This window comes from Syngnathus acus, chromosome 3 (assembly GCF_901709675.1).
Source record: "Syngnathus acus chromosome 3, fSynAcu1.2, whole genome shotgun sequence".
In the NCBI taxonomy this organism is placed as follows: Eukaryota; Metazoa; Chordata; class Actinopteri; order Syngnathiformes; family Syngnathidae; genus Syngnathus; species Syngnathus acus.
In genome coordinates, this window is record NC_051089.1 from 6,778,236 (window position 1) to 6,805,483 (window position 27,248).

The 27,248-nt window shown below is 39.4% G+C and overlaps 1 protein-coding gene across 5 annotated transcripts in view; it reads right to left on the reverse strand.

Moving 5' to 3' along the window:
* LOC119120235 (MAM domain-containing glycosylphosphatidylinositol anchor protein 1) overlaps nt 1-27,248 on the reverse strand; it is a 96,719-nt gene that overhangs the window by 26,117 nt on the left and 43,354 nt on the right. For all 5 annotated transcript variants that reach the window (XM_037246952.1, XM_037246951.1, XM_037246948.1 and 2 more), the window contains 3 exons: nt 8,491-8,687; nt 7,270-7,402; nt 1,290-1,559 (listed from right to left, as the gene is read on the reverse strand). In XM_037246952.1, the coding sequence (XP_037102847.1) occupies nt 1,290-1,559; nt 7,270-7,402; nt 8,491-8,687 (600 nt within the window). The remainder of the gene's footprint in view (nt 1-1,289; nt 1,560-7,269; nt 7,403-8,490; nt 8,688-27,248) is intronic.

Here is a 27,248-nt window from a genome sequence, read left to right on the forward strand (position 1 = left end):
TTAACTGCAAGCTGATTAAGCCAGAAACATTTCTCAAAATAAAAAGGAAACTGAAAGTTTCGTTGCGGCAATGTGAAATAAAAATATTTTGTAAGCGATCCTATCTCATTTTAAATTGAGTTCCTGACATTTCCTTTTTTTTGCATTTTTGACAGTGCAAGAATTACGACTGGCACTTATGATATAAATGTGTGGGTCAGCGATTTTTTTATTTTTATTTTTTTAAAAAGACATGAATAATCATCCCTTCCCAACGTGATGCAAAATGTCTCAAAGTTCCAAAAAGAGAAGCAAAAAAGTTGATTAAAGAAGGAAGCGTGAGGGGGTTTGGGGGGGAAGCAAGCGTGTGACATAAAAGGAGCCTTGCACAGAATAAAACTGAACGTCGCTACAAGAGAGGAGCAAAATCAAGGACAGACTAACTCTTGCAGTGTCACATTTCATTTTCACTTTCAAAAGCTACACATTCCCCAGAAGATTTCAACGCTGAATACAAAACAGTTGTGTGTTTCTCTCGTTACAGGCAGCGAGCAGTTTAGGCCGGGGATTTCACTTCAACATCTTCTCAGAGATGCCGGGTAATGTCACGCATGAGGTACTGACCATATGTTTCACATGCATTGTGTGTGTGTGTGTGTGTGTGTTCAGATTGACATTGTCCTTACTCTGTTCACGCTCACACACACAAGCACGCACTGAATGTGTTTCATTTGCTGCCTTGTCACCTGTGTTGGTGCGATGATGCGTTCAGGCCCATTAGGTTTACAGGAAAAAGCCATCCAGCATACATTGTCAACGGTGTTAGCTAACGGGCGAGACTCTCGCTAATTGCTTCCATTCCGCTCCAACTAATTGGAGTGAATAAAGATGATTAAAGGGACTAAAAATAGCTGCAAGGGAGAAGCGATGGAAGGCTTTCTGTATCAACGGTGGGGGGGGGTGAACAAAAGAGGAATACTTAACCCGCACGTTCTGACATGATTCTCACCAGTTTGTCATAATGAGGGATCAACTGCTTACATTAAAAATACACATTCTAATGTAGGTGGGTGTTGCAGCCAATGAGTTCACCTTAGTTCACTGCCACCATACTATGCTTAAATGTCAAAGCGGTAAAAAAAAAAAAGCCCAATGATGGCTCACACCTTGTTTTTTTAAAGCTTTTTTTTTTCGTCAATATATTCTATTTTTTATTCTCTTATCTGCTTGCTGACTGCTCTTTATGTTGATTCTGCACAGCACTTTAACTGAGCTCAATTAGCGTGAGTGGAAATAATTTGGCTACTTACTCCTGACAACAACGTTGATGTTCTTACGAGCGGGGTTGCCCACGTTGTTGACAGCCGTGCAGTTGTAGAAGCCCGCATCTGTTGGTGTGACGCCCCTCAGAATCAGCTGGGGACCGCGAACCTTGGCGTTGAGGGGGAGCGGTCCCGGGTAACGCGACCAGGTGACAGTAGGCGGAGGGAAACCTGCGGTCACTTCGCATGTGATGACAACATCCTGGCCGGGATCCGCCACCACCGTGTCGTTGACGGACAGCCGGATCATCGGCGGAGCTGGGAAGTGATGCGATCATAGATTATTAGTTTGGACTTTTACTCCACGTATAATGAGTTGATGATGCAACCTGAAGAAATTAAAATTCTAATGAGGTTACCTTGAAAACTTCAATATGTTTCTCACTGAGGCTGCAAAAATGACTTTACGTTTTTTCTAGCACATCAGGTTTTTGAGGCATTTTCATTTTTTGTTTTAAATTTGACCTATAAAAGCTTGCTTAATACCCATTTATGGCCATGACATTTCAGGGAAAGAAAATCCACCTGTTGCTGAACCGAACCATGAATTCATAAATATTACTAAATATATTATCGTCTATATATTATTATGAAAACCTGACGTGCTACAGAAAAAAAAACACTGATTACAAAAATAATAAAAATGAGTTGACCAATGTATGTGTATTAATTTAAATATACTTGGGCTTTACAATGATTACAAAGTAATATTTGAGCTGACAGGAGGACACTACAGCAAGGATTTAAAGCAGATTTCGCTCTTTTTTTTTTTATCAAACTGCGATAAATGTAATCCTCCGCATAGTACTGAAGCCTTCCATTCCTCTAATTTTTTTTCAGGACATCCACTCAATCAATAATTTTCAACAGACTGCAATCGCCTAAATTGAAGAGGTGCACATTACACAGAGACCTAAAAAAAATCTGCCCGTCTCTGCTAAAAGCAAGAACACATGCCTCTATGCACACAATGAATGGATACGAATGAACACTACGAGCTACAGAGGATAATAAACATTTGGATGCCGAGTAGGACACAATGTAGTCAACTATAATATAATGATGCATTTTCGGAAGAAAGATTATGAAAGTCAGCACCCAGTGTGGTTCAACTTTTGCAAATTACCAGCCACCCCTGCTGATATGAGTAAAAATATTTTATCGGCAGCTTTGAAGCTCTGACCTTAAAAAGTCCCAGCCAAAAGTAAACAAAAAAACATGGCTGACAGCCCACGATAAGCTACAATTTGCTTTGTTTGTGAATCGATAATTTGACTTTCAGCAGCGGTCCGGACAACAAACAAAATCTATTTGTCGGAAGAACATTTTACCGAATTACTCATCTCCAAACTATTTGTGTATACACACTAATTTCCATACAAAACAGAGTGTCTTTGCTATAAAAAAAAAAGTGCTACGATACTAATAGATTAGATTCTACTGTTTCTTGTCAGAGGTAAAAAAACTCACATCCCTGTTTTTAGTAATTAAGCATATAGCATGTACTAGCTGCTTAGAAACATTGTTTATATTTATTTACAGCGCATTGCAATTTCTCCTAAAGAAGGATACATCTGTGGAAACATACACACACGCCACTCAACACAACACACACGCTGTCGAGCGTGCAGCCCCTTTACAGCTTTTGACGGAATTTGAGCAGTCGCCGCCAGTAAATCCAAAGAGCGGGAGAGTTTATTCAGCCCCTCATTGATTAGCGCAACTCCCTCACCACTATAGCTCCTCGGTAATGTGCCGTTTCGACAAGTGTGCAATAAATATGATTCAATCAATGGCTGGTAAAGTTTATTGTGTGTATGCTGTGAAAACTGAACACCGATGGGCAATTTCGAGTAAGAGCGCGGAAAATGCTCTGGTAGGAAATTGTTTGGCATTAATGGAATTGAGTGAAGTAATTGCTGAACACTGGAACAAATCCTGTCAAGCAATGTTGTCCCTTAGGATACAGTGGGGAGTCCTTGTAAAGGTCATGGCTCAAAATTATATATATTAATTATAACAAAATGATGTTAAGTATCAGGTAATTCTTTCCAGAGCTAGTTCCCTTCCTTTGATCCTGATCAGTTATTTACTATATCTATGTATATATTTAAAGAATTATTTTATTGGTGAAAGGAACTAAGCAATCACAGCATACAAAAATAGAGCAAAACTGCAGCTGTTTGTTGCTGATTTTGATCATTATCCAGCACATCTTGCAGACCAAAACACTGCACTTCAAAAGCATGACTCCAGCACACGATCCTCAATCGAACACATGGGTAATAAAAACAAGGCAGAAAATACTGGATGCAGGTGATATTTGCAAATCAAAGACATGGCGGTTGAGAGACTAATCTGTTTACATACCGCCTGTAGTTTTGTCAACATAATGATTTTAGAGTGACTGTGGTGGAAGCAGATCAATAACTCCGAGCTTTATTCACTTGGTTGATCTGGTTATCGCTATTGGTGTTGCTGTAATCAATTGCATACTAATTTTTGTTTAAAAAATAAGTTGAGAGTCAATCATTAGAATTCTATTTTATTTTATCAGTAGTGTCAGCACTGTCAAAAAATTAATAAATGCTGATCACTGGAACCATTTAATCACTTTACCCTTATTTTGTACTTATCAGTTTGAATTCAGACGCCACAATGTCAGGGGAAACAGTCGCTCCACCAATTTTTGGATGGATCACCACAAATTTAAAGTTAAAGTCAAAAGTTAAAGTCCCAATGATCGTCACACACACATCTGGGCGTGGTGAAATTTGTCCTCTGCATTTAACCCATCCCCATGTGATTTTGATCCATCCCCTGGGGGAGAGGGGAGCAGTGAGCAGCAGCGTTGCCGCGCTCGGGAATCATTTGGTGATCTAACCCCCCAATTCCAACCCTTAATGCTGAGTGCCAAGCAGGGAGGCAATGGGTCCCATTTTTATAGTCTTTGGTATGACCCGGCCGGCCGGGGTTTGAACCCACAACCTTCCAGTCTCAGGGCGGACACTCTACCTCTAGGCCACTGAGCTTAAGGAGGTAAAAGCTCTATATGTTGATGTACAGAAAACAAAAGACCAGTAATTTTTTTATATAAATCTAATTTGGTAGACTACAGATTATTGGATTCCATTGGAGTCACCACATGCTCATTGGCCAAACCTAGCATGGTCATTTCAAAATAGAAAAGATAAAATATAAGGTGTGTTTTGTGAAGAGAAAACCAAATATGTGACTGAGGAGATAAGTGACCCGAGGAGGGGAAGTGAGGATCTGAGAATTATAGCTTCAATTTCCTCGGGATGTGTGGCAACAGCGGGATCAGCCGCCACTCGTCGCCAAACTAATGGGATTTGTGCGCAGCGCCGCGCTTTACAAGCAGCTAACAAATGTTTCCCTCCTTAACACACGTTCTTTTTTACTCCACTCTTCATTTTGCCTTTGTCACGCTGTCAACATTTTACATAGTTGTTCTCTGCGCGACAGGCTCTCCAGTCTCATACTCACTGGCCGTAACATTCGGTACACCTGCACAGCACGATAACGTCCAATACCAGCACAGCACAAAAGTAAGAGTCTGCCTTTAAAGATAACCCCGCTCAGTGTTTATTGACATTATCAGAGTGATATTCATTTAACAGGCCAGATAAAGCACTTACAATGCTCATAAAGAAAAAGGGAATTGCTCATAATGTTGGCACTTAAAACAACTCGGGATGATTTTCGAGACTGCTGTGTAATTGTTTTCTTTTGACACCGACTTTGCGTAAAAAAATAAATAGACGGTAGGTCGTAGGAATGTATCGGCGGCTTTTCTCCACTTCCACTCCACTCCTGTTTCATTTTTAAAGAGTGTCTTAACCCTTCTTCAGCAACTCAGTATTCAAACGGCACCCCAAATCACCTCTGAGAAGTCACATGACCTCTTCGAGCCAATCTGCACAGACATGTCTTGATAATAATGAAACATTTATGGAGGCATCAGTAGCTTGGTCCACAAGGACTTGGCTTTGTGTCAGCAAGGTCTAAGGTCCAAATCCCACAGAGGGTTTTCAAACAGATTGTAGGAACTGGAGAGATTCTTGCCAGCTTCTTTGGTTAGCACTGTTGATGTTACAATTCAATGTGTTTATCTTACTTAATGTTAGTCAAGTCCAAACATTTACACAAGTGCTCTATAAAGTGATATAAGAGCAAGAATTACTCTTCTGCAGTGGTGCCAACCTAATATTTAGTTGTATCACGCAAAATCTTTCCAATCTTGTTCTCAGAACTTCTAATAGCACTTTGCCTACCACAACATGAGCTCACCTCCCTCCACCGTTGTCCCTGTGTTCCTATTAGGCACGAAGAGGATTTGGCAGCTGCCGTCAGTAAGTGGTAGGACTGGGATTATGATCCCAAAAATCAATCAATCCCCTTGTCCCACCGCAGTGAAGCAGCAGTGATGGCGTGACCCAGTTGGGGCAATCCAATCTAAGCGGTGAGTGACGGACGCCACAAGGACACACGGAAGCTCAGCGGAGAATAAATACAACTAAATATCACGGAGGATGGAAAACAACTGTCTTTGTCTTACTTTACTTTACTTACTCTCTCTTGTCGTCATTTTTTCTTTTTTTAACAATGACGATGGGATTTTGCACCAGTCTGATAAGGGACTGCTATAATGTTGCTAGAATTCATGACCCCATTTTACTACATTCGTCACTTTATAGCCCGTTAAAAGTCTCCCGAGTGCTGAGACTCATTTTATCTTAAATATGATGTGCCTATATATAAAATAAGTTTTGGGGGAATGAAGATACTCGTTTAATATAATTTAAAAATGAGTACAGTTTTACAGGCTGTGCACTTTAGTATAATTTTAGGTTGGTGTAAAAATTGAATTGCTTTTCATTCCACTGGATTGCAGTCATTGAAAATAAAGTTGATTACCGTACATTTTATTTAAATTCTTTGCATATTGCAAAACTACAGGCATACAAGACATTTTTATAATACACACACGCGCGCGCACACACACAGAGCAGTGGATTTCGTGTCACTATTAAACTATGAAGTTCAGACACATTGGTTGTTTTGGTAACTCAGTGAGCTTTTATGCCAGCACACGTGTGTGCGTGCGCGCGTGTGTGCGTGCATGCATGCGTGAGTGCGCGCGCGTGCGTGTGTGTGTGCGTGCGTGCATGCGTGTGTGTGTGACTGCCATAAGCACTGTAATCATTTTTTTTTAATAATTAAGTGGAGAAACCTCAAACTTTGAACACAATGTGTTCCACAGGGCTGGTTGACTTCTGAGCAACAGCTCAGTGTTGCCTTTTCCAAAATATTCTCAAATAAAATGTAAAGTTAATTTACCGTTTCCGGGGTCACAGCAGCAAAATTTTGAAAAATTTTAACTGTGTCACAAAATACATTAAAGCAAATAAAACTAGAATAAAGCCAGCCAGACAGACCGCCATAGGCTGTGGATATTATGCAAAGAATTCTCTTGAAAAGTTCCCGTGGATAAACTCGTATAGTTGGTATCAGAAAGAGAGGCATAGAAAAAGCAGAAAACAGCACGCAAAAACAACAAGCCAGCCTCAAGAATAAAAAAACAAACAAAGCCAGTGCATCAGTTTGACCATAACGAGGCTGACAGAGCTGTCAATGGCAATGTTGTTGCTGGGCGGCGGCGGTGTGGAGATGGATCGAGCGCTGCGGACTGAATTGGAGATAACAGGCAACGTGACAACTGAATTGCAGATGACGGCCCTGTGATGCCTTTTCAACAAGACGGCTTGGCAATTGGGCGCTCCGGGAGGCAGGCGAGAGGAGAGACCCAGTAAATTTGAGGGGAAAGTGAAAAGGCGGAAGAACAAACACTGAATGAGGTGGAGTTAGAAGAGGAGGTGGTTGAAAAATAAAGAGGTCAGATGTGATCATCTGGATGGTGAGCAGTAACAAATGTGTTTTTACTTACATGTGCTGTTTGTGAGCCTGAAGGTGACTGACTTGTCTTCAATGTTACACACATTTCGAACAGACACCTGGCAGGTATAATCGGCAAAATCCTTTGTTCTCAGATTTTTCAGCTTCAGGACTTTGGTTTCACCCTGAAGTGCAAAAAAAACAAACACGTTTTAAAGTGAACCACTGTTGCTGTTGACGCTAGACATAATCTGATGACAAACAAATCGGTTGACTTCATTTTAAATGTTTCGCATATTGAAATCTTGTCTGAAAGATCTTTTTCCTTTTTATGAGCCGTACAAACTCAATCACATGCGCCAATCGTGCGATGGCAGATCCGTGTTCCGGACTGTTTCGTTACCCGCTGTGTTTGTTCGATACCATATAGGCGATGACTGGGCTGATCGATTTGTAGCCAGTCTTGACGAGTACCATACTCTGCTGCCGGGACAATTGAACTCCAGGGAATCTGCTTTGTGCGTGACTGATACGCTAAGAAACTGAGTAAAAAGGAACTGTTGTTTTTGTCCTTTCAGACATGCTTGAAAACTTTTGTTTCCCGTAACCTATTGATCAGTAAGTGAGAGTACGGCTTTTCTTAAACAAATAGAAAGTTGGTTGAAATGTCTGGTGAGGAGCAGGTTGTGCTGATAATCACAAATAGATTAGAGATTAGAAGACAGGAGGATACGTTGGCAGGTCAAGGTAAAGGAGGTTGGTCAGATGAGCAGGAGAAAGTTTGGAAGTTGGGTTGCTTGAATGGTCAGTGAATTCTTTGGAGTTCAAAGATGGCGGCCTGCTAATTTTACACTTACACTTTATATTGTTGTATGTCTTGTAAACCCAGTGTGCATTCTTTTCATTGTTTTTGGCCATGACGGTCATTGAAGAAGAATATTGGTACTGGATGGTTGCATCATTTCGGGCCTGCATTATCGTCGTTTCTATAGAGGGGAATGCTGGCGCTATTCGATCGTTGCTGCTTTATACGGCCACGGGGCAGTATTTTTGCAATCGTGTTGTTCAGTCGAAATGTCAGTGCAGGGGGACTAGATGGATGGATGGAATCAGGAGCGTCATTAAGGTGGAGCCCGGAGGAGATGCGGATGGTCGTCGGCATTTGAGATGTAAAATGAAGGAGTCTAATTGATTGCTCATCGCTTCTTGGTTTAGCTACTTTGGTTGACTGAAAGTATTGCGATGTAGAGCAAATCAGGAGAACATTTGGTACCTGAGTGTAAAGTGGCTCGTAGATATCCACACCGTTGTCTTTGCTTTGTTCGATGAGCACGTTTGCACGCTTCCAGATGAAGCGAGCGGGCGGGTTGGAGTTGACGGTGCAGCGAAGGAACACGGTCTTCTCCTGGTAGTAACTGCCGCGCACGTCACTGATGGTCTGGTGAACGGTCAGAACTGGTGTGTCCAGGTCTGAAAAAAATACAATACCAAGTAAGATCTCGCCACTCATCAAGACGTTAAAAATTTCATTCGATTTACTCTCCACAGTTTCTTTTCGCCATGTGCCTCTGTTGCTTTGAATTTCTTCTATTATTATTTTTTGTGGTCATATACATCCAATCTGACACTTTGCACTGCTCCCATGTTCACTTCCTCAATGTTAGTGTCATCTCCTTTTCCCATGGTGGATGCAATTTCACTTGCTGTCACAAGCATGTTGCTCTCCCTCTGTATCTGCCATTTCTCCAAATTTCACTGTCACTTCCAATTCTCATCAGCATCCGTCCTTCCCAATCCCTTTCCCCTTGCTCCATGCAGAAGTTGTGTATTTTATGCGTCCAAAATGAAATAATATGCTCATGATGAAAACACGTCATCATTACTGCATTCCATCTCGAAGGAATGGGCTGACTTGTCCGTGTCACTGCCGTGTTCCTCGATTCCATCATGTGAGTATGGCAAAGTAACAAGGGAAGTGGTGTACATGTACTGATCTGATTGCATTCTTAATCTGACATATTCGGGCGGAACCGTGTGTAGTAGATTAAGCGTGCTAGATCTTGTGCGATGCTGGAAAGGGCAATTTCGTCACGAATGGGTTGCGTTATACATGCAAATCTGGATTCCGTGCCCTTGGTTACTGGAGATGGCCAGAACAGATGGCACGTAAACAAAGCAGCAATTAAAACCAGTGATAAATAATTAGATGTTTCAAAAACAACATCAGGAGCATGTAGGACGAAGGAAGACTACCTCATTTTCATGATTTATTCCTTTTTTTTTATCCGTAAAAAGTGTTTGGGGACAAAACTGAAACTTTGGAAATACATGCTCAACAAATCAGCTAAAAAAAATACAATTTTATTTTTAGGTTAAATACAAAAATATAGCTATATGCTTAACTTTATATATTCATCCCAAAACTTATCTAAAAAAATAAAAAATACTATTTTGCCCAAAAGAGAAAAACTCAAATTTTCCGTCTTCCCTTTGCTCAGCAGGAAAGCTGTGAGCATCTGCTTCATGGTGCAAGATTTCATCATACTTAAATTTCGCTGACAAACTATAAAGTTAGCAAAGATACAGACGCAGCACCTCCAACAATGTCCCAACAGCCAATATTAGCACATAAAAATGTTCAAATATTGTTGCATAGCAGATACTCCTCCACTGAAGTCATCTAAAAAGTTCAAACTCAAGTAAAACCTGAGCACGGCGTACCCTGACTGACCTAGCTAAGCTGCTTACTCTAATACATCTCTCATTTTAACGTTGCTCTCGATCTGTTTGGCTGAGATTTTCCTCAACACTCTCTGAAGTGTTCACCTGTTTTCCCCCAGCTTTCATCTCAGTGCGGACGCCCTGGTTCTGATAACGACAACACGCCGCTCGCGACAAAAGGCCCAGCAGGAGGCGTGACAGCGTAGCAACAGCGAGCGGCGTGAGAGGCGATGCCAGCAACAGGGCCTTCAAAAGCTGGGCGCTTGTCAAAAAATTCTGCATGCCTCGTCTTGGCACTGCCAGCGTGTGCCTGCGTTTGAAGGAGATTGGGTAAAAAGAACACAATCAACTTTGTTTACTTGATTTTGGGGATTGTGTTCAGGCAGATTTGTGTCCTTGCCTGGTAGATTATTTGCAGTGTGGCGGTAGAGCTGAATATGTAATGCAAGGTTGTGTGTGACAGAAGGCAAAAGAGTGCTGTCATTCTGTCTGTACACGATTGACACATACACAAATAAAGAGAGACAGCGGATTGATTCCTTCGGAAATGACTTCATAGTCACTAAGGATTGTGTTATTTGAGCGACTGAGGTGTGAGTGCTATATAAATGTGTGTCTAGCCATGTACAATAAACATGTGACTTATTTTGGATACAAAAGCACATGTTGCCAGAAGGACTTATAGAAGAGAAGAGAATTACGTCTTTAGTCAACATTTTAACTTTTGATTCCAAGGAACTACTTAGAAGTGAGTTGAAGCGCTTCGTTTAGACAAAAGTAGTGCTTGTGGCATCTTGATGCCAAAGAACTACTTAGAAGTGAGTTGCGGTGTTCCATTTCGATAAAAATAATGTTTTTATGCCATCTTGTGGCAGCTACTGGCAAGAATAAATCTTTTTGAGGCAAGTCAATTACCAGCGGATTTTCACTAATGGCGGCAGGGCTTAGTTCCGATACACTGTTCCCCAATTAAAATTTGCATCAAAGGCAACATATTGGCTGGATGAGATACTTTCATTAAGTAGCTTATACAAGAGGAACCATGGCAGTGATCTCCTTAGAAATAATCCATTGTAACAGCCATGGCTGAGCAAGTGTGCCTTTGTAACAAGTCAACTGTGTTTTTATAACAAGTTGACCTCTGCTCGCCAATCACCCCCAACCGCCCCCGTAAGAGGACGGACGGCGCCCGCGAGCTTCCAAATCCTCTTTGATTTCCAATATCATGCTCTATTCCCTAATAGCACTCAGGGAGTAGACACCCATTAAGGCAGCAAAGAGAAGATGACAGGCTCAATTGAGTGAGAGCGTGTCATGGACGAGAATTAGACGTAGTGTGTGCCGAGGTGTGATTATGTGACTGAGATATTTGCTAGCTATCGCCCAACATAGAGCAGCAAATGTACTTGTGTGAGTCAACACATGATTGTGTGGCAATTTCAATGAGTTTACCTCCTAATAAACCAGATTTAAAAATTGCTTTCATGATAGGAAGATGTATTTGTGCTTAACGAGGAGATATTTTCTCTTCAGTTAAGAAAGAATGAGTGCTCATCGGGATCATTTAATGTGCATTACAAGATAAATATTGATTGTGGCCATCTGTTTCTTTTTAGCAGCTCAGTACATACAAAAGTGTGTGTTAAATTATTATGGTTTGTTCGAGGGTTGTGCTTTCGCTGACACTCGATTTAGTTCGTAGTTCAACAAGTTTTATTGTTTTATGAAATTAACAAAATACTAGGTAATTCGCTTCCTCTGCAGGATTTGCTTTCTCAGCAATGGATTAAAAAGCTTTATTGTATTACCGAATTCACGAGTATCCCTAAGACTGACATTCCACTAATGAAATGACAAGAAATAAGAAAGACAGTGATTAGATCTTTAAAAGTTTTATGTTGATTATAGGCATGAGTCAAATTAATGTCATCATAAAAGTTAACACTGCCCAATCCGTTTTCTATAGCGCTTGCTCTCAGCATATCTGACGAGAACTAAATTTAATGAGTACCAATGGAACAACTCTGCATGTGCATGAAGTTTCAGTGTCCGATTTTTTTTTTCTGTCTGTATTAACGGTAGTTCATTCAAAACTCATAACTTGCAAATGAAAAAAATGAAAAAAAAGTCTGAAACTGGGATGAAATTTCCACGGCTACAACCCATATGTGTGATGTTTAAACACACGTGTCTGTGGATTTTTCCAATTCTTACTTTTTTCAATCAAAATACATTAATGAGCATTACTGACCACACACGCACGCACACACAGACACACAAATATCATCATAAATGCACACACACGCAAATGTACATGCAACCAAACGCAAAAAATAAAAAGATGCAAAAGACTGCGCCTGCAGGGAGGCAGACTTGCCATTTGATCCAGCTTCGCGTCTCGTCAATTATTCAGCATCCTTCGCATAGACATAACGCTAAAGAGGCCATGAAACATGCACAAGACCCCCGTTTGGAAATTACAAGAGCCTGTATTTAAAAGGCAAAGGCAAGGAGTCAAGATTGATTTATTGATATGGGATTATTGTCTAGCACACTCTCCTTTTTTCATTAAAAACAAAAGTCTTTGGATCTTTTGTATTCGCTAATGCCATAAATATTAAGGTAGATATTTACATTTACTGGACTCGTCTTTTTAAATAACTTGAAATAACAGGGACCAATCGATCCACAGCATTTCCATGGTGAAACAGATTCTCTATCGTGCTGCAAAGGTGCAATATGAAATTCTAAAAGTGAAGGCTCGACAGCTCTTGAATGTAAATTCCATGCATTATCTTAATAATGCATATCTGCCACGGGGTAACCTGTATATTGCAAAACTGAGCTATGCCGTTTAATAATGACATCATTAATTATGTGAAAAAACAAAATACTGTTTTAGTCAATTGCATCACTATGGCGTGACTGCATAAAAGTCTTGAGTTTACTTCACTCGTAGGCACAAACATTCTTATGCTACTGTGATAATAAGACATTGCATCATGTAGCAGATGGCTTGTGTTCACCAAAAAATATTTCTAAAGGATAGTCAGGGGGGCTACATAAATGGAGGAGCACAGTTGCTCAACTTAAAGGGAGAGCTCGCAGGGTTCTTTAATTGTCGTGCCTGACAAAGAACCACTTATAGGAGTTTGAAAGCAAAACCGTCAAGGTGAACCAGTTTTGCGTGTAGTTAATGGGCAAGCTTATGGTTAGCTTAGCTCCTATTTCATTTCACTCTACTACTCTTTCGTCTTCTCTGTGGACATCTACTTTGCTAGATGTTGAAGCTAAGATAAGATGTTGAAAAGCTGAAAAAGGTGAAACGTACTATATTTAGGGCTTTGTTTACAGGAAACAAATCAAATGTTCATCCCGAACTTACACAATTTACTGAGCCAACGTGTTATGTACAAGACATAATTATGCGGCGAGCCTGCACAATGCCATTAAACATTCATGGCGGGATGACGTCTTATCTCGGGCAATAAGACACTCATTTTGGCTTTGTTGTTTACAGTGCGTGTTGTGGTGTCGGAGCACAGAGTCAGGAGGGTGTTGCCAAATAAGAGTTCACCTTCTGAGCCATCAGGTGCAAGTCATGCAAACTATATGCACGGTGGGGACCGGTATTCAAACATTTGCACTCACGCACATCGTGAATGAATTTTTGATTTTTACTTTTGCATTCATTTATATCTAACTGCAAGTAGCCTATGTTTTGATTTACAAATCAGTTGAAAAAAAAAACATGTTCTTTGCATAAAATACAAACACTTTGGTCGTGCAATGCCTGCATGAAATTAAAAACACTAAAGTCTTTTGTGATCTGCCTGTTTGTCTTTAAATGTGTGTTTGTATGCTAAATTCAAAAAGGCGTGCCGCTACACTTTTTCTCCACACAGATAAAACCACAAATGAATCTCAGTTTTGTGGGTTCAGCCCCCAGGAGTATAAAAGCAGAAAATCCAGGCATGTGCCAATAAATCCTTTCTGAAGTTATCAGGGAGAGGAGCTTAGAAGATAGAAAATACCCTTCTAACGCTGTCTCTGGACGTAATGACTTCTGGGTCAAGGTGTAACATAACAGCCTGCATTGTTACACTGCATCAATATCGTTGTATCTAGTGCGTGCATAGTATTAAAAAAGGGATATGTGCATAATCTGCAACACACACAAAATTTGGAAAAGAAATCTGCTACAAATTTGTCTTTTACAAAAATAATATTAAAAAAAAAATCACGAATTTTAGCTGGTGCGGTTTATAGTCCGGTGCGGCTTATAGCCCGAAATTTACGGTACTCAGTTTTGATTGAATTCCTTTCATTACAGCTGTGAGTGTTTGCTGTAAGTTATGGCGAAAGCCGGAAATATTAGAACTATGTATGGTAGCTCCACACTTGACAAAGAAAAAACAAAGAAGTTCCACGCTTGAAGGAGTTACAGAGCCCCAAGATAGATCTGCTCCAGACCGGAATCCAGGTTATCACACGCCCAACAGAAGTTGCTTATCTCATCATTGTGCTTATCAGGCAGTCTTTTGAAAATAAATAACAACACCTGCAATTGTTAGCCTGTTTCTCCAAACTGATTTATGTGAGGGTGGGGGCAGGCCGCCAAACAGCCACCAGAATCTTTGCTTGCACGATCGAGAAACTGCTGAGCCAAGCTAGACCACACTTAAGAAAATGTAACTCTATGTTACTTCCTAGATTTGTAGTCTTGCAAGCACCCGACACGTTTCACTTTTCTTCGACTATTTTGTGTCTGTGTGTGAAGAAGAGGCTATGAACTAAGATAATTACACTTACTACCTGTTTTTCCTTGACAGGACATATATTAGAGGGAGCCATTTATTTGTCCTAAGTAGATGATACTAACGACTACACGGGGCCATGAGAGGGATGGCTGTGATTTGAATATTTCTCATTAAATATTTGTTTGTATCCTGGGAAGGTTTTATTTCTCTATTTACTTCTTTCAGAGATTATTCTACAGGCTGATTTAAAGTCAGTTGATTATATTTGTTATTGCCTTTGCGCACCATAATATATTTTGCACTAGAACGCAACTAAAGCTTGTTGAATTGTTATACTCTGGAATCAGGAAACATGTTTTTTAAATAAGGAAGAAATTGTGGATTTGTTGTGCCTATATTACCGGTATATGTGTGGCTAGTGGCAAGGAATCATCTTGTTAGCACTAAGGTCTTATGTAACACTGCATAATTATTGTTTCATAATTGGGCTAATAATTTTGATTGGTAAATTCTATTATCAATCCCGTTTAGTTGTCATTTAGTACCATTGGTTCAAATTTAATGACTTACACAGTTGCATATCAGTTCCTGTTTGTATTGTTCGGATTTCATGAGGGTCAGAATAGTTACTTCAAACTTCCGAGCATCGTTTGTCATTGTCCAAGCCAGAATACGACTCATTTTGATTCGTATCGAAGATGACCTGGCAGATCAACCCTTATTGGTCCAAAATCACCACAATGTAAACAATTGCTTTTCATCTTGTATGTATCGTTTGTATCAAAGAAAAAAATGCTAGCAATTTTAAATGACATATGGCTGTAATTACTGAAGATGCTTGAGGTTACTGCAAGGTCAGAGCGGTCGTTATCTTTGTCTCACTGGGAGAACACACTATCACCTCATGGCAAAGTAGGGGAAATCGTTATAAAGAACCAAAAATGGTAGCAGTTTTATTTGACAGGAGTTTAAAACAAACACCACTTTTAAATCTAATTTATTCTATTTCAAGAATATTCTAAAATATTAGTTAAAAGTATATTGCCGCCATTTTTGACATTATCACTATTGTTCGCGGCACAAAATTGGACATGAGACATCAGTATCTCATCCAAGAGATTATAAGCAATATTCATATTTTGCCTCGGCACTATTCTACAACTACACAACATCTCATTGAGAACTGTTTCTAACATTTTGGTGTAACAAAAGCAGGACAAAATATTGGAGTGCGATCTCGCTGTAAACTGACTGAATAGGAATGGCAGACGCATTCCCACCAGGACGACATCATTCATACATCATCCTCGACTTTGTTTCTGGTGTATTCCACTACATTCTCAACATTTTTTGTGCGTCTCATAACTTAATCCTCCGATCTCTGCCCCCCCCCATCTCCATTCTCGTCCTATTTCAATTTTTCTATCTGTGAGAATGCCCCGAGGCACCGTCCATACTTTATAACGCTGCCTTCATTACCCAGCCCCGCTGCAGCTGGCCATAAACGGAACACTGAAGATGTGGTAGGAGGGAAGCTTGCACAAGAGAAAGGATAGAATTAGGGGGAAAGGAGTGGGAAGGGTCAAAATGCATACAATGAGTCAATTGTGGAGGCAATAGTAAGGATTGATATAGAGCTTGAAACTGAGTGTGAGTGTAAGAGATGCGAGGGCAAAGGCATAAAAACCTTAGTTGGAAGTTATTGGCGACAGATGGGATGAAAAATGTCATTGCCGTAAAATAATATTAAGATTGTCTTGGCTTTATGGCACTGATGAATACAGATGCCGTGAGGGGGGGTTGCCCAGTTTGAAGTCGGCTACAAATACTCAAGAAATCAAAGATCCTTTTGCTTAATTTCCATTTCATAAAAGGTGTTGTGTCAGATATTGAAGGATAGATGATTTTAGCACATTGTTACTTTTGGGATGTTTTTTTCTTTTAAATCTTGGGAAAAAATCCAGATCAAAAATCTTTCCCTAATGTTCATTTTCCCAAAAGCAACAGTTTCCGTTGATCGAGCCCTATTCTTCCAATCTTATCATTCTACACACCTCTCTGCGACCAAATGCATTTTGTTCTCTCTTGAATAGAAATGTTTCTCCAACCCTGAATAAAAAATGTTATATGGTCCTGATGCCTGAAGTGGTGCTAAAATAATAGCGGAAAAAAATGACCAATTCCTATTTTTTTTTTTGCAATGACTTCAGAAGAGGTCTCAATTCCACAGAGACCCATTTCAGTCCTTGCGGTATTCATTAATAGCGTTGGCCATTGTTTGAATTTGAATGATTTGATCAAACATCAAAACTACGTACGGAAATGTTTTACATTTTAGGAGAAGCCAAATGTTTCAGTCATTTCTTGATACTCTTTGCCCTACACTAAAAATCTGTCATCTGCGCCTACATGAATGATGACCTCGCCCTTGGCACCCACTTCCAAAAAGTTTTTGCTTCTATCTTTTCAATAACATTTTGATTTATTCTGATACAAAAAAACACAACTTCACTAGCTTTCCATTCTAATAACGTGGTAACTGTAACAAATAGCGAATGACAAGACAAGAATGAAAGCAAAGCTTCACCTTGCCCACTTGAAATTGGAGCTCATTTTGCGCTCATTGCACTCCAACACATCATCATCATCAATAATTGTACCAGTGGGTGCATAAATTTCAGTAAATTGACCTCAAAAGACTGCCCTGAAATGTGATCACGAATACCCACTAAAAGGACGGGGCTGTGTTATTTGCTGCCACGTCATGGGGATGCTAATTTAACAAATTCCTTTAATTAAATGTTAATTCAAATTAAATTCTGCGTAATGCTTCTCAGCAAAGCTGTTCTTATTCACATTGTTAAAAACAACTTTTAATAATTATTTAGAATTCCAAATGCTTTGATGTGACCTCGGAAATGTGCTCAAAATAAAACTGTTTTACATACAAATCTAAAAGTGGCAATTGGAGATGGTATGATTGATGTTATATTTTATAAACGCAGAGCAAAATGTTTTGCCATGTGTTGTCTGTGATGTAATCACCACAGGAAACCAACCAGAAAAAATTGATGTATTTCTTATTTCCTTTACCTCGAATATGGCAGCGTGCGTCAATAATGGGTAAAAATAACAAATAAATGAATAACTGGATTGAACAGGTGGTCTCAACTTCCACTTCTTTGGCTTGCGCAAATTATAGTTCACCGTGTTCAATTACAGTACTCAGCATCGCGCGCTTCCTGGAAAGCTCAAAAGAAAAAAAACATAATATACCTCATATAAAAATATCACAAAAGTAACTTTGCAGCATCTCACAAAGTTTCTTCAACCGTTTTTTTTCTTCACATGTCACATTATGGACTTTGCAGAAAATGGATGTATATATTAGTCTACACAATTATAAACATTGCACTTCAGCATAGTTTTACATAATAGAATAAAATGCTGATTATTCTGGTCAACTGCTATTAATTCAGAACCCATGGCATACATTTTTCACTGAGTGCTGGCCTAATATATTTGTTAAGCACTGTATATCACATACATTTTTTTTCTTTCTAGACATTTGGTGTGAACATCAAGCCTGCATTTAAATATGCATGAGACACAGATAAACTGCCATCTGAAAGAAATCCACATACTGTAACTCTTGGCCATAAAAAATATTGAAAAATTGAGGGGTGGTATAGGTAACCTCACATAAGAACGGTGATCATTTTTCAACCAGCCTTCAAGGTGGTTCTATTCAGGGATCTCGTTTACCTGTCGGTTGAGGAGAAGCGCCTCTGGCTAAAGCCAAACTCTGGCAGGATTTTTACTTTCTTTACCTAGATTTGCCACCTCTGATAATCAATATCATTGCACTGCTTTTCATATTACACGACGTACTGTGAAAATCTTATGTAATTGTTGTTAACGTCTGACCTGGTGATTTTGGGCATCATAATTTGCAGAATTTTGCAGATTTCTATGCAGGACGTTTTTTCTCTTGTCATAGCCCATCATTATGAAATTATTTATATAATTCTTAAATACATGTAATATATTACTCTCTGTGATATTGTAAAGCACTCTCTCTCTCTTCCAAGTGTGGTAGCTTCTCGTGCTAATATATTAACATGCACATCCACAAAATGTCATGTAAACCGATGTCACATGTTATCAGCACATACAATCATGGCGCATGAACACTCAAGATTCTAGTGACAGGAACATAGTTGTAGACTCTACCATATGTGCGGGCATGCATACGTAAAAGACATTTAAAGCCATCCTATCAAAAGCGTCATTATTGTAAAATTCTGTGTAGGGATGCACAGTAGTGAGACAGTAGTGAGAATAGGTCATGATGGTTTTGTTCAACTCAAACTGTCACATCGCATCATTTCTACTTCTGTTAATTGTTTCTTAACAAATAATAGTGATAAATTTTTTTGGAGGGTTTTCACTCCATTTCGAAATGACCTGACTCTGTGACTTTTAAAGGTGACATCCCTCTAGGTTTACCTCTAGGGCCCTTTGTATTTCCTCACTTAGATAAGTGTTTGGTCTGTCTTCTTGCGTCGCTATTGCTCTTATTTGTCACTGCACTGACATTAAGTCATCTTCTTCTATTTTTAACTGTTATCTGTTTTTTGTGTACTGTTGCTCATGACTTAATTGTGTTGTATGAATGTCATATGAATGGTTTGTTTACTGAACATTTTTTCAGATCTTCATCATCAGATTGCCATTAACTGAACACTCAAAATAATCCCTAAGGGACCAATATACGAAATCAATTTTTTTTCTTCCAAATCCTATTTTTCTATAAATTAAGTGGCATGAAAGAGCAACTTCCACATAATATGATTCTGACGCCTCCAGTTTTTTAATTGCATCTATTTGATATAACTACTGCCTGAAATGTTGATATATGGCACCAAATTGTAAAAGCGTACATATTAATTGTCATATTAAGCATATGCCTGGGACGCAATGGCACACTGATTGTGATTTATGCTCTTCATCGCCATCTGTTCATCCATCTGTCTGTCTGACAACACAAACTATGAAACTTCTCCACGTGCATATAATGTCTAGACCATTCAAATTTGTTTTTAATATGCAAGACTACCACCTAAGTAAAAATCTTTTGTATTTTTTTTTATATTTATTTTGAAAGTATAAAACACTTATTACAATCCATAGAGCACATACCGCCCAACATTTTCACCCATGAGTTAATTCAACTTTGCAAATGAATATACCTAATAGACGGAGGTGTTTACCTTTAGCACCTTATGTCACGCTCTATTGAGGAAATGACACCGAGCTAATTACAAGTGTGACTGCAAAAGCTGTTAAAACGCTGCTCACACACAGCCTGTCAGGCATTAATCACCACTGTTCAATATACAAAGGTGATGTACCGCAGGCTTCGCTTAATACGTACATGCGGTCTGTCAATGTTGTCAGAAAATAGACGGGGGGGTTCGTTTAAATGGTGGAAAAGCATTGTGTCATATCAAATTAGTTCTTTCGGGTTCAGTGTAAATTGTGGCTCATTTGGTCAATGTTGCGCTCTTCTTAGTACCGGAAATACGAAATATGGCGGTGCTAAAGTTGACTCATTATGGATATTGTGGCATGGCTTGCACCTCTTGGCAAGTTACCAATGTGAAGAAGAAAAAGCAGTTAGAGAGGCCAAAAGTGGAGTAGGCACATATAAATGGCCAGTTCCCACTAAAGTGCTTTTAGTATTGGTTGCTAAGGTATTTTCATGTTGGTTGCTATTGACAATATCGAGAAAGAAAAAGAAAAAAATAGGATGTTATTTAAGTAAAAACCTGCCCAATGAGGACAGGGGGAAAAAAAAAAATGCAAGGCCAGTGGGATTTCCAGCACAATATAATCAGTGTCTGAAATAAGTGAGATTATTTGTTTCTTTTGGATGTATGAAAAGCACTGGTGAGCATTTTTATTTGATTTCAAAATCAGACCCTGATTTAACATCTTTATGACGACAAGAAGTCATGCTGAAGGCAAAAATAAATCGATAATGCATTCTTGTCAAACTGCCAGAAATTCCTGGGAGGAAAGTTTCCAGCGCACTCTGAAGGACACAAACTAAACTAATAAAGCAAAGTCATTTCTTTAGTAAATAAATATGTGCCTTAGCTGAACAATTAAAAATAAAACAAAAATACCGCAACCATTTACTTCTCCTTCCAACAGTATTTCAAAAGTAGCATCCCACAAAGGTTTGTATTTGACCTGAGGTGCTTTTATACGTCAACTATTTTGACAGGCGCCCTTACGGAACGCAGGCCACTAAAAAGAAAAACCACAGAGGCTCGAGGACAGAAGGCCACCTCCGAAGAAAGCACTCACATCTATTCGATAAGACAAAGTGCAGAGAGCTCAGGTAAAGAAAAGCACGATAAGCCCGTGATCATTACACAGATGCATTCCGACAGCCGGTTCATTAAAAGACCATTTGAGTCCAGACAATTGTTTCTGCATGCGTGCTCCATTTACAGTGCTACACATCATGAGTGCTTTTATACCAGCTATTTTTCACATCCTGCAATTTCCTTTAAGGCTTTTAATACGCTTCATCCAATCTCTGGCTAGGTTCCATTTAATCTTTGCGCTCAGTATAAACACTTTAAATCGAATACATTTGTTTATTACCATTGTTCGGAATAATTGCAACAAAATCAAGTTAACGCAAATGTGAGGTGTCCCTTTGTCCGGAGCAACAATTTAAACGAAAAAGAAGCAAATATGTTCAAAAGTAAGTGAGCCCTGGTGTTTTTTACTTTTAAGCAAAACACAAAATATGTGTAGACAAGCCGAAGAAGCGTTATTAAAACTCAAGAAAACATAATATAGTCCTTTGGAATAAATGTAGTGATTTTAACACAGTACGCACGTTTATTCATATTCTCATGAAGCAGATAAAGCAACGAGACATTAAAGATGAATGTCACGCGAGAAGGAAATGCCCCGCCAGACGTTTCATCCGACTGAGCTTAAATATCAAAGATGAACTTAATCAAAAACAGATGTATTCATGAGGAAAAGGACAATAGCTGGCGTACCTTTTCATATCGAGCGCCTAGCCATATCTATGGAATACATTTTTGCTTGCTTAAGTTAGAAAAACCAGGACGAAAAGTGACAATACAGGACCAAATTAAACTTGATAGAAAGAGTGACATATTCCCTCCTTACAATATCTTTCTTTGACGGCAGGTCCATATTGATGAACTGATATAACCATGTCAGTCTAAACTGAGCTGTAAAATCCTCTTTCTTAATTGAAACTTAAGCAAGTCTATAAACAAAATGCGGTCATCCAATATAAGTGATTGCAAATTAAATCCACGTTAGTGTTCTGTCACGTTAATTTCCAACAGAGTTGACAATGGCATGATAATCTGTCAGCCATGAAGGTGAAAATTACCACAGTTCTGCTCATCTTCTACCCACTCCCCAGTTATAATAGCATTTGCGAGTATGTCGTGTATTTTCCATTCAGTCTGATCATTTAATTAGCATATTTGAGCAGGGGTGAAACGAATGCTGTCAGGAGTGATGAAAAAATGACAATACAATGGAGAGATGGAGAAAACAAAGAACCTGGCTAATTTACGACTTCAGCTACATATATATATATATATATATATATATATCCATACATATGTATATATTACATACATACATATGTATATATATTACATGCATAAATACATATATCTATATATATCTATATATATATACTTATATATAATTTACAAAATCTTTGAGAAACAAAAATAGGGTAGGACTTGTTGAATAAACGACAGTCTCCAGATTTGTACGCATGAGCTACTTTAGCAATGTTATGCCCTTTTTCCAGCTTTTGTGATTTTGTAAAAATGTAAGTCAGTGGCTTGATCGTTAATCTAAACTATCTCGCTCGAAGTTCATCATGACAGGCAGCTGAATCTCTCAACCGAACATAACATTAATACAGTACCTCGGACGTTATGTTTTTTAAAGGCCAGACATAATGCGCTGTATATAGAAATTCGTCCTCAACATGAGTTTTTTGTTGTTGTTGTTGTTGTTCCCTTATGTTGACGCAAGTCACGTTTGGAACATTGATTCCCCTTTATGTCGATATTACAAACCATAAAACAGGGGTTTTGCTGTCCTTGGCAATAGCTGTGCGGTTGTTTATTCACACTTTGTGATGCTGCACACCTTCTGGCCAAAACACAGCAGTGCGTGCTAGTGTGAAAAGCCCCGGGACGTTTGCACATTACCAACAGTATCGCACCCAATGTAGCATCAAGACATTTTCCCCTGATGGAGAAAACAGTGACATGGGAATGAATTTACATTTTGGTCACACACTTGAACTCGAATCTGTCTTTTGAATAGGCCATCCTTGTCACGCTTGTATGCCGTTTCATCAGTACAACCAAAGACGAAGAATAGTTATAAAATACACAAGTTCCAAATCAGCACCACGGTTGCTACACTAAGGTACACTATTGGGTTAATTCCTTAATTAAGAATACAAACGCATTATGTTTGAAGATAGTGGCCCTGTGGCAATTATTTCCAAGCCTAAAAAGTATTTTTGTAAACTAATCTTTACTTTTGCATGTGTATATACAGTATGACCTCTCCTATATGACAAATAGGTAGACAGCAGCCGCCATCAGAATCAAGCCAATCCTAAACAGACTCATCCCAGGAAGAAAATTTAAATGGAGACATGAGTAATGATTTAAAATGACAAAATATACAAATAAACAAAGCACACTGCAACAATTGCACAATAATCTGTTAAAACGCAAAGCAGGGGCACTGAACAGGGAGTCTGTAAGTATTTAATCCTTAACAAGACACAGATGAGCCTCAATATTAAAAAGTTAAAACTGGCACAGAAGTGTCCAACAAAGTACCATTAAAAAGATGAAAAACAGAGGAAAGTAGAGGAGATAGATCCCAACGAGACAAGGCATTTTGCAACGCACACAAATCACTTTGTAAAGTGCAAACTGAGGAAAATCAATCGAACCTCGAATAAAACATTGCACAAAGAGCAAGAGGACGATTCACCGCTTCAAAGAACAAGTTAAAAAACAAATCAGAAAACATGACTGAGATGAAGAGCAATGGGAAGTGAGCTTCCGTGCGTCTTGGAACAATGAATCACCTTTTTAACTTCTAATCTGTCAAAAGGTCACGCTATCTTTCCAGAGGTTCTTCCTTTTTTCACACAAAAAAGTTTTCCTGCTTCGTGTCAGTTTGTGTTCTTCATGCTCCAGCTAGGGCATGTCCAAAAGCCCGGCGGAGAAGATACTAACGTCACAAGCTAGCCCTCGTGGGTTTCAGCCTCCTTGCATGCGTCCTCTCAAGCATACGTGTTGTGAGGACGAGCCAGGTGTGGAGTCATGCCAAGGTTACACAAACTCACTGAAGTATGTTTACACAATCATGTGGAAGGTTAGCGGGTTTTGTTCTTTTGTTATTTTACAGCGCTACCTTGACTTTGATTTTTTTCGTTCCGTGACAAAGATAGTCGATTTACCCATATAGTCTAACAATGTTTCTCATTAAAATAAATTCAAAAACCATTAATCTGTTGCAACCCAACCCCCCCCACAAAAAAATAACTACTATTTGTTGTTTTTAGGTGGGCGTGACCTAGTGAGTGACCTCAGGAGACTCCAGCTCCAGTTGGCCATTTTCAATGTGTTTTGCTTTTCCACATATTCAAAAAAAAAAAAAAAAAAACACCGATGACTCAAAATTCCACAATTGGGGGCATTTGTAAATCAAGGTTACCACTCAGCTAAAAAAAATAAAACGGGAAAGGCAAAATGTCTCTTCAATAAGACGACAAGAGAAAGAAATGCAAAATCTGTCTCAGACCTTTTTCTTTTTGTACCACAAAAGGAGTACATCAGGTCCCACTTGAATAAGCATCATCAAGTTTAATGACCGCATGGGAACAACCAAGACTGCACAAATGAAAATTGTGCATGATAATTAATGTCAAAGATCGGCTTCATGAATAAAAAAAAAACATTTTATCTAATCCTGACCAATGAATCACCATGATAAAAGCGAGCGACCATACTGATTGTTACCATCCAATTTCCCAGTGAATTATCGACAGGTTGCTAAGAACCACAAGCTGTTATTCTACATGACAATCACCATCCAGCAAGTTCTGACACAAATCATTAAGTTTGTGTCAAAATTGTCAATTTTCCCACTAGCGGATGCACTTCGATCAACACCTTATAGCCTCGCTCCTAATCGTTTACTCAAGCATCGTATGTCGTATTTCATCGTTGAGTGAGCTGTCGTCATATTCAATGTCATGCAGATGATATTCAATTAAAACTCTCTACATGACTAAATAACATGTCTGGATTGACGGCAATAAATAGAAGCTCGCTAAGGAGGCATTTGGGACATATCATCAGCTTCATCAACGCTGTCATAAGTCAGTCATGCGACATAATGGGAATCCATTTTGTCATCATCACTATTAATGATGTATTCAAAAGCATTGACCCGTGGAGACTGCCACTTACCTGGTGCTGTCCGGAGCAGAATAGCCAGCGGAGAACATCGAACCTTTCTTCTGCCACCCCCCCATATAATTACATAATATTTCTCTTTTCAGACTAAATATGTATGTATCATCGGTTGGGTTTCTGAACCAAGTCCATCCCATCAGTAGAGGCTACTTGTAGTTAACCCTCGCCTGAACACTGCCCCACTGTCTCAGTCGTTAGGGTTCCAGGTCATCGGTCATCTGGTTGATAAGGGTGAGTCTATGTGATGGGGATCTAAAGAGAACTAGGGAGAGTGTTTGCAGTTGGGGGTTGAAGTGAGGTGACGGAAGTTTTTATGCATGGATTTTGTGACAGGCAGACGAAATACGATTGATCTCATTTTTTTGGACTAAACTAGTGATTGAGCATAGCGTGAAATTAATAAATGTTAGGTTGGTGACAAAAAGGACAGATGTGACAAGCCTTCTGAAAACAACTGATTATTTTAGCTTTGAGTATGTTCCCTCTCGGACGACTGCACTCAGGCAGTATTTTTTTCCAGTCTTGAATTTCTCGGCTCATTTTTCCTCTTCTTTTGTAGTTCCATCTGCCATTCAGTCTGCTTCCAACCTTTCAAAATCCAAGTGCATTTTTCATCTTGTGTGAAGGCTATAAAAATATTAACTGAGTGTGTGAAATTGTGTTGTAGCTCAGTTCCTTGGAAAAAAACGTGACATTGGAAGGAGTTGACAATATGACGTCTATTTTATTTGTAGATGACAATTTCCATAATTTGCCCTCCACCTGTTTTTTTTTTCTCCATTAACTGCTCTTAATGCCATTGAAAGTGTCTTTTATGTGCCTTCTCCGAATCACTGGCAGCAGTCTCTTCTGATATCTCTACTATTAACCTGGCAGCCATTGCTAATTGTTACATCGCTTTAGCTCCACCGCCAAGTAGGAAATGGCTCGCTAGAATTGCTTCTGACCCCTGCGTTTGGGGGATGGGTAATTGAACAAGCTTTGGCCGTCAGAGCTAGTTAGCCTCACAGAAGTCCCGTTGCTTCTACGCCGACGATACAAGCCGGCCGACACCCCAGCAATTACCAGCTCCCCAGTTGAGGGGTGCCATGGGGAGAGGCACGGAAGGAGGGGGCCCTCATTAAGGTAAGGGGAGTGGATGAACGATAAATCTGTGTGTGTGTGTGACTGGGTGAGAGTGTGAAGGTTAAATTGTTTGGTTTAAGAGGTTTGATGGTAAGGGTCTGTGAAATGCTATTGAGGACTGCGCACACAACAGGACTGAAGGCAAGATGAATTTAGTAAATGTACTACACGGAATTGATTTTTTTTTTTGTCTTATAAGCCCTTGGAAAATCAGGCTTTAAAATGGCCATTTAAAGGATTGGATCAATGATGGAAGGAACTGTTTGGGGCAACGTATGCCTGGAGTGAATTAATAAGGATTTTAAGCCTGCTGGGAAATAAGCATGCAAGTGGAGATACGAGTGTGTGGGACTGCTCGTTGTTGTGTGTGAAAGGGTGTACGGCAAATGACCATGACCTGGCTCCTGGCTCACGGGGACAGTGGGGCAGTGACACAAGCAACAGCAGCACGGGGCCCCTATGACACGACAAGGCTTCTCAGTGGTCACATGTTAGCATGAATTTAGAATGTTCTCGTTTTGCCATTTGATGGGTTTAATGACCATCACCAGAGAACATAGCTTAGAACATAGATGTCAAACTCAAGGTACGGGGGCCAGATACGGCCCGCCACATCATTTTATGTAGCCCCCAAAAGAAATATTTTGTATCAACTTTGTCATTATTACAATTACACATTTTCTTCACTTTTTAAACATAGATATTGCTAGCAATTTCAAAATACCGTTCATCTTTTTAAACTGTTTGAACAGTTTTAACTAGTCTCTGATTTCAAAACTAGTTATTAATCAGTTTGTTGGGTAGCCTATACTGTATTGACAGTCTTAATG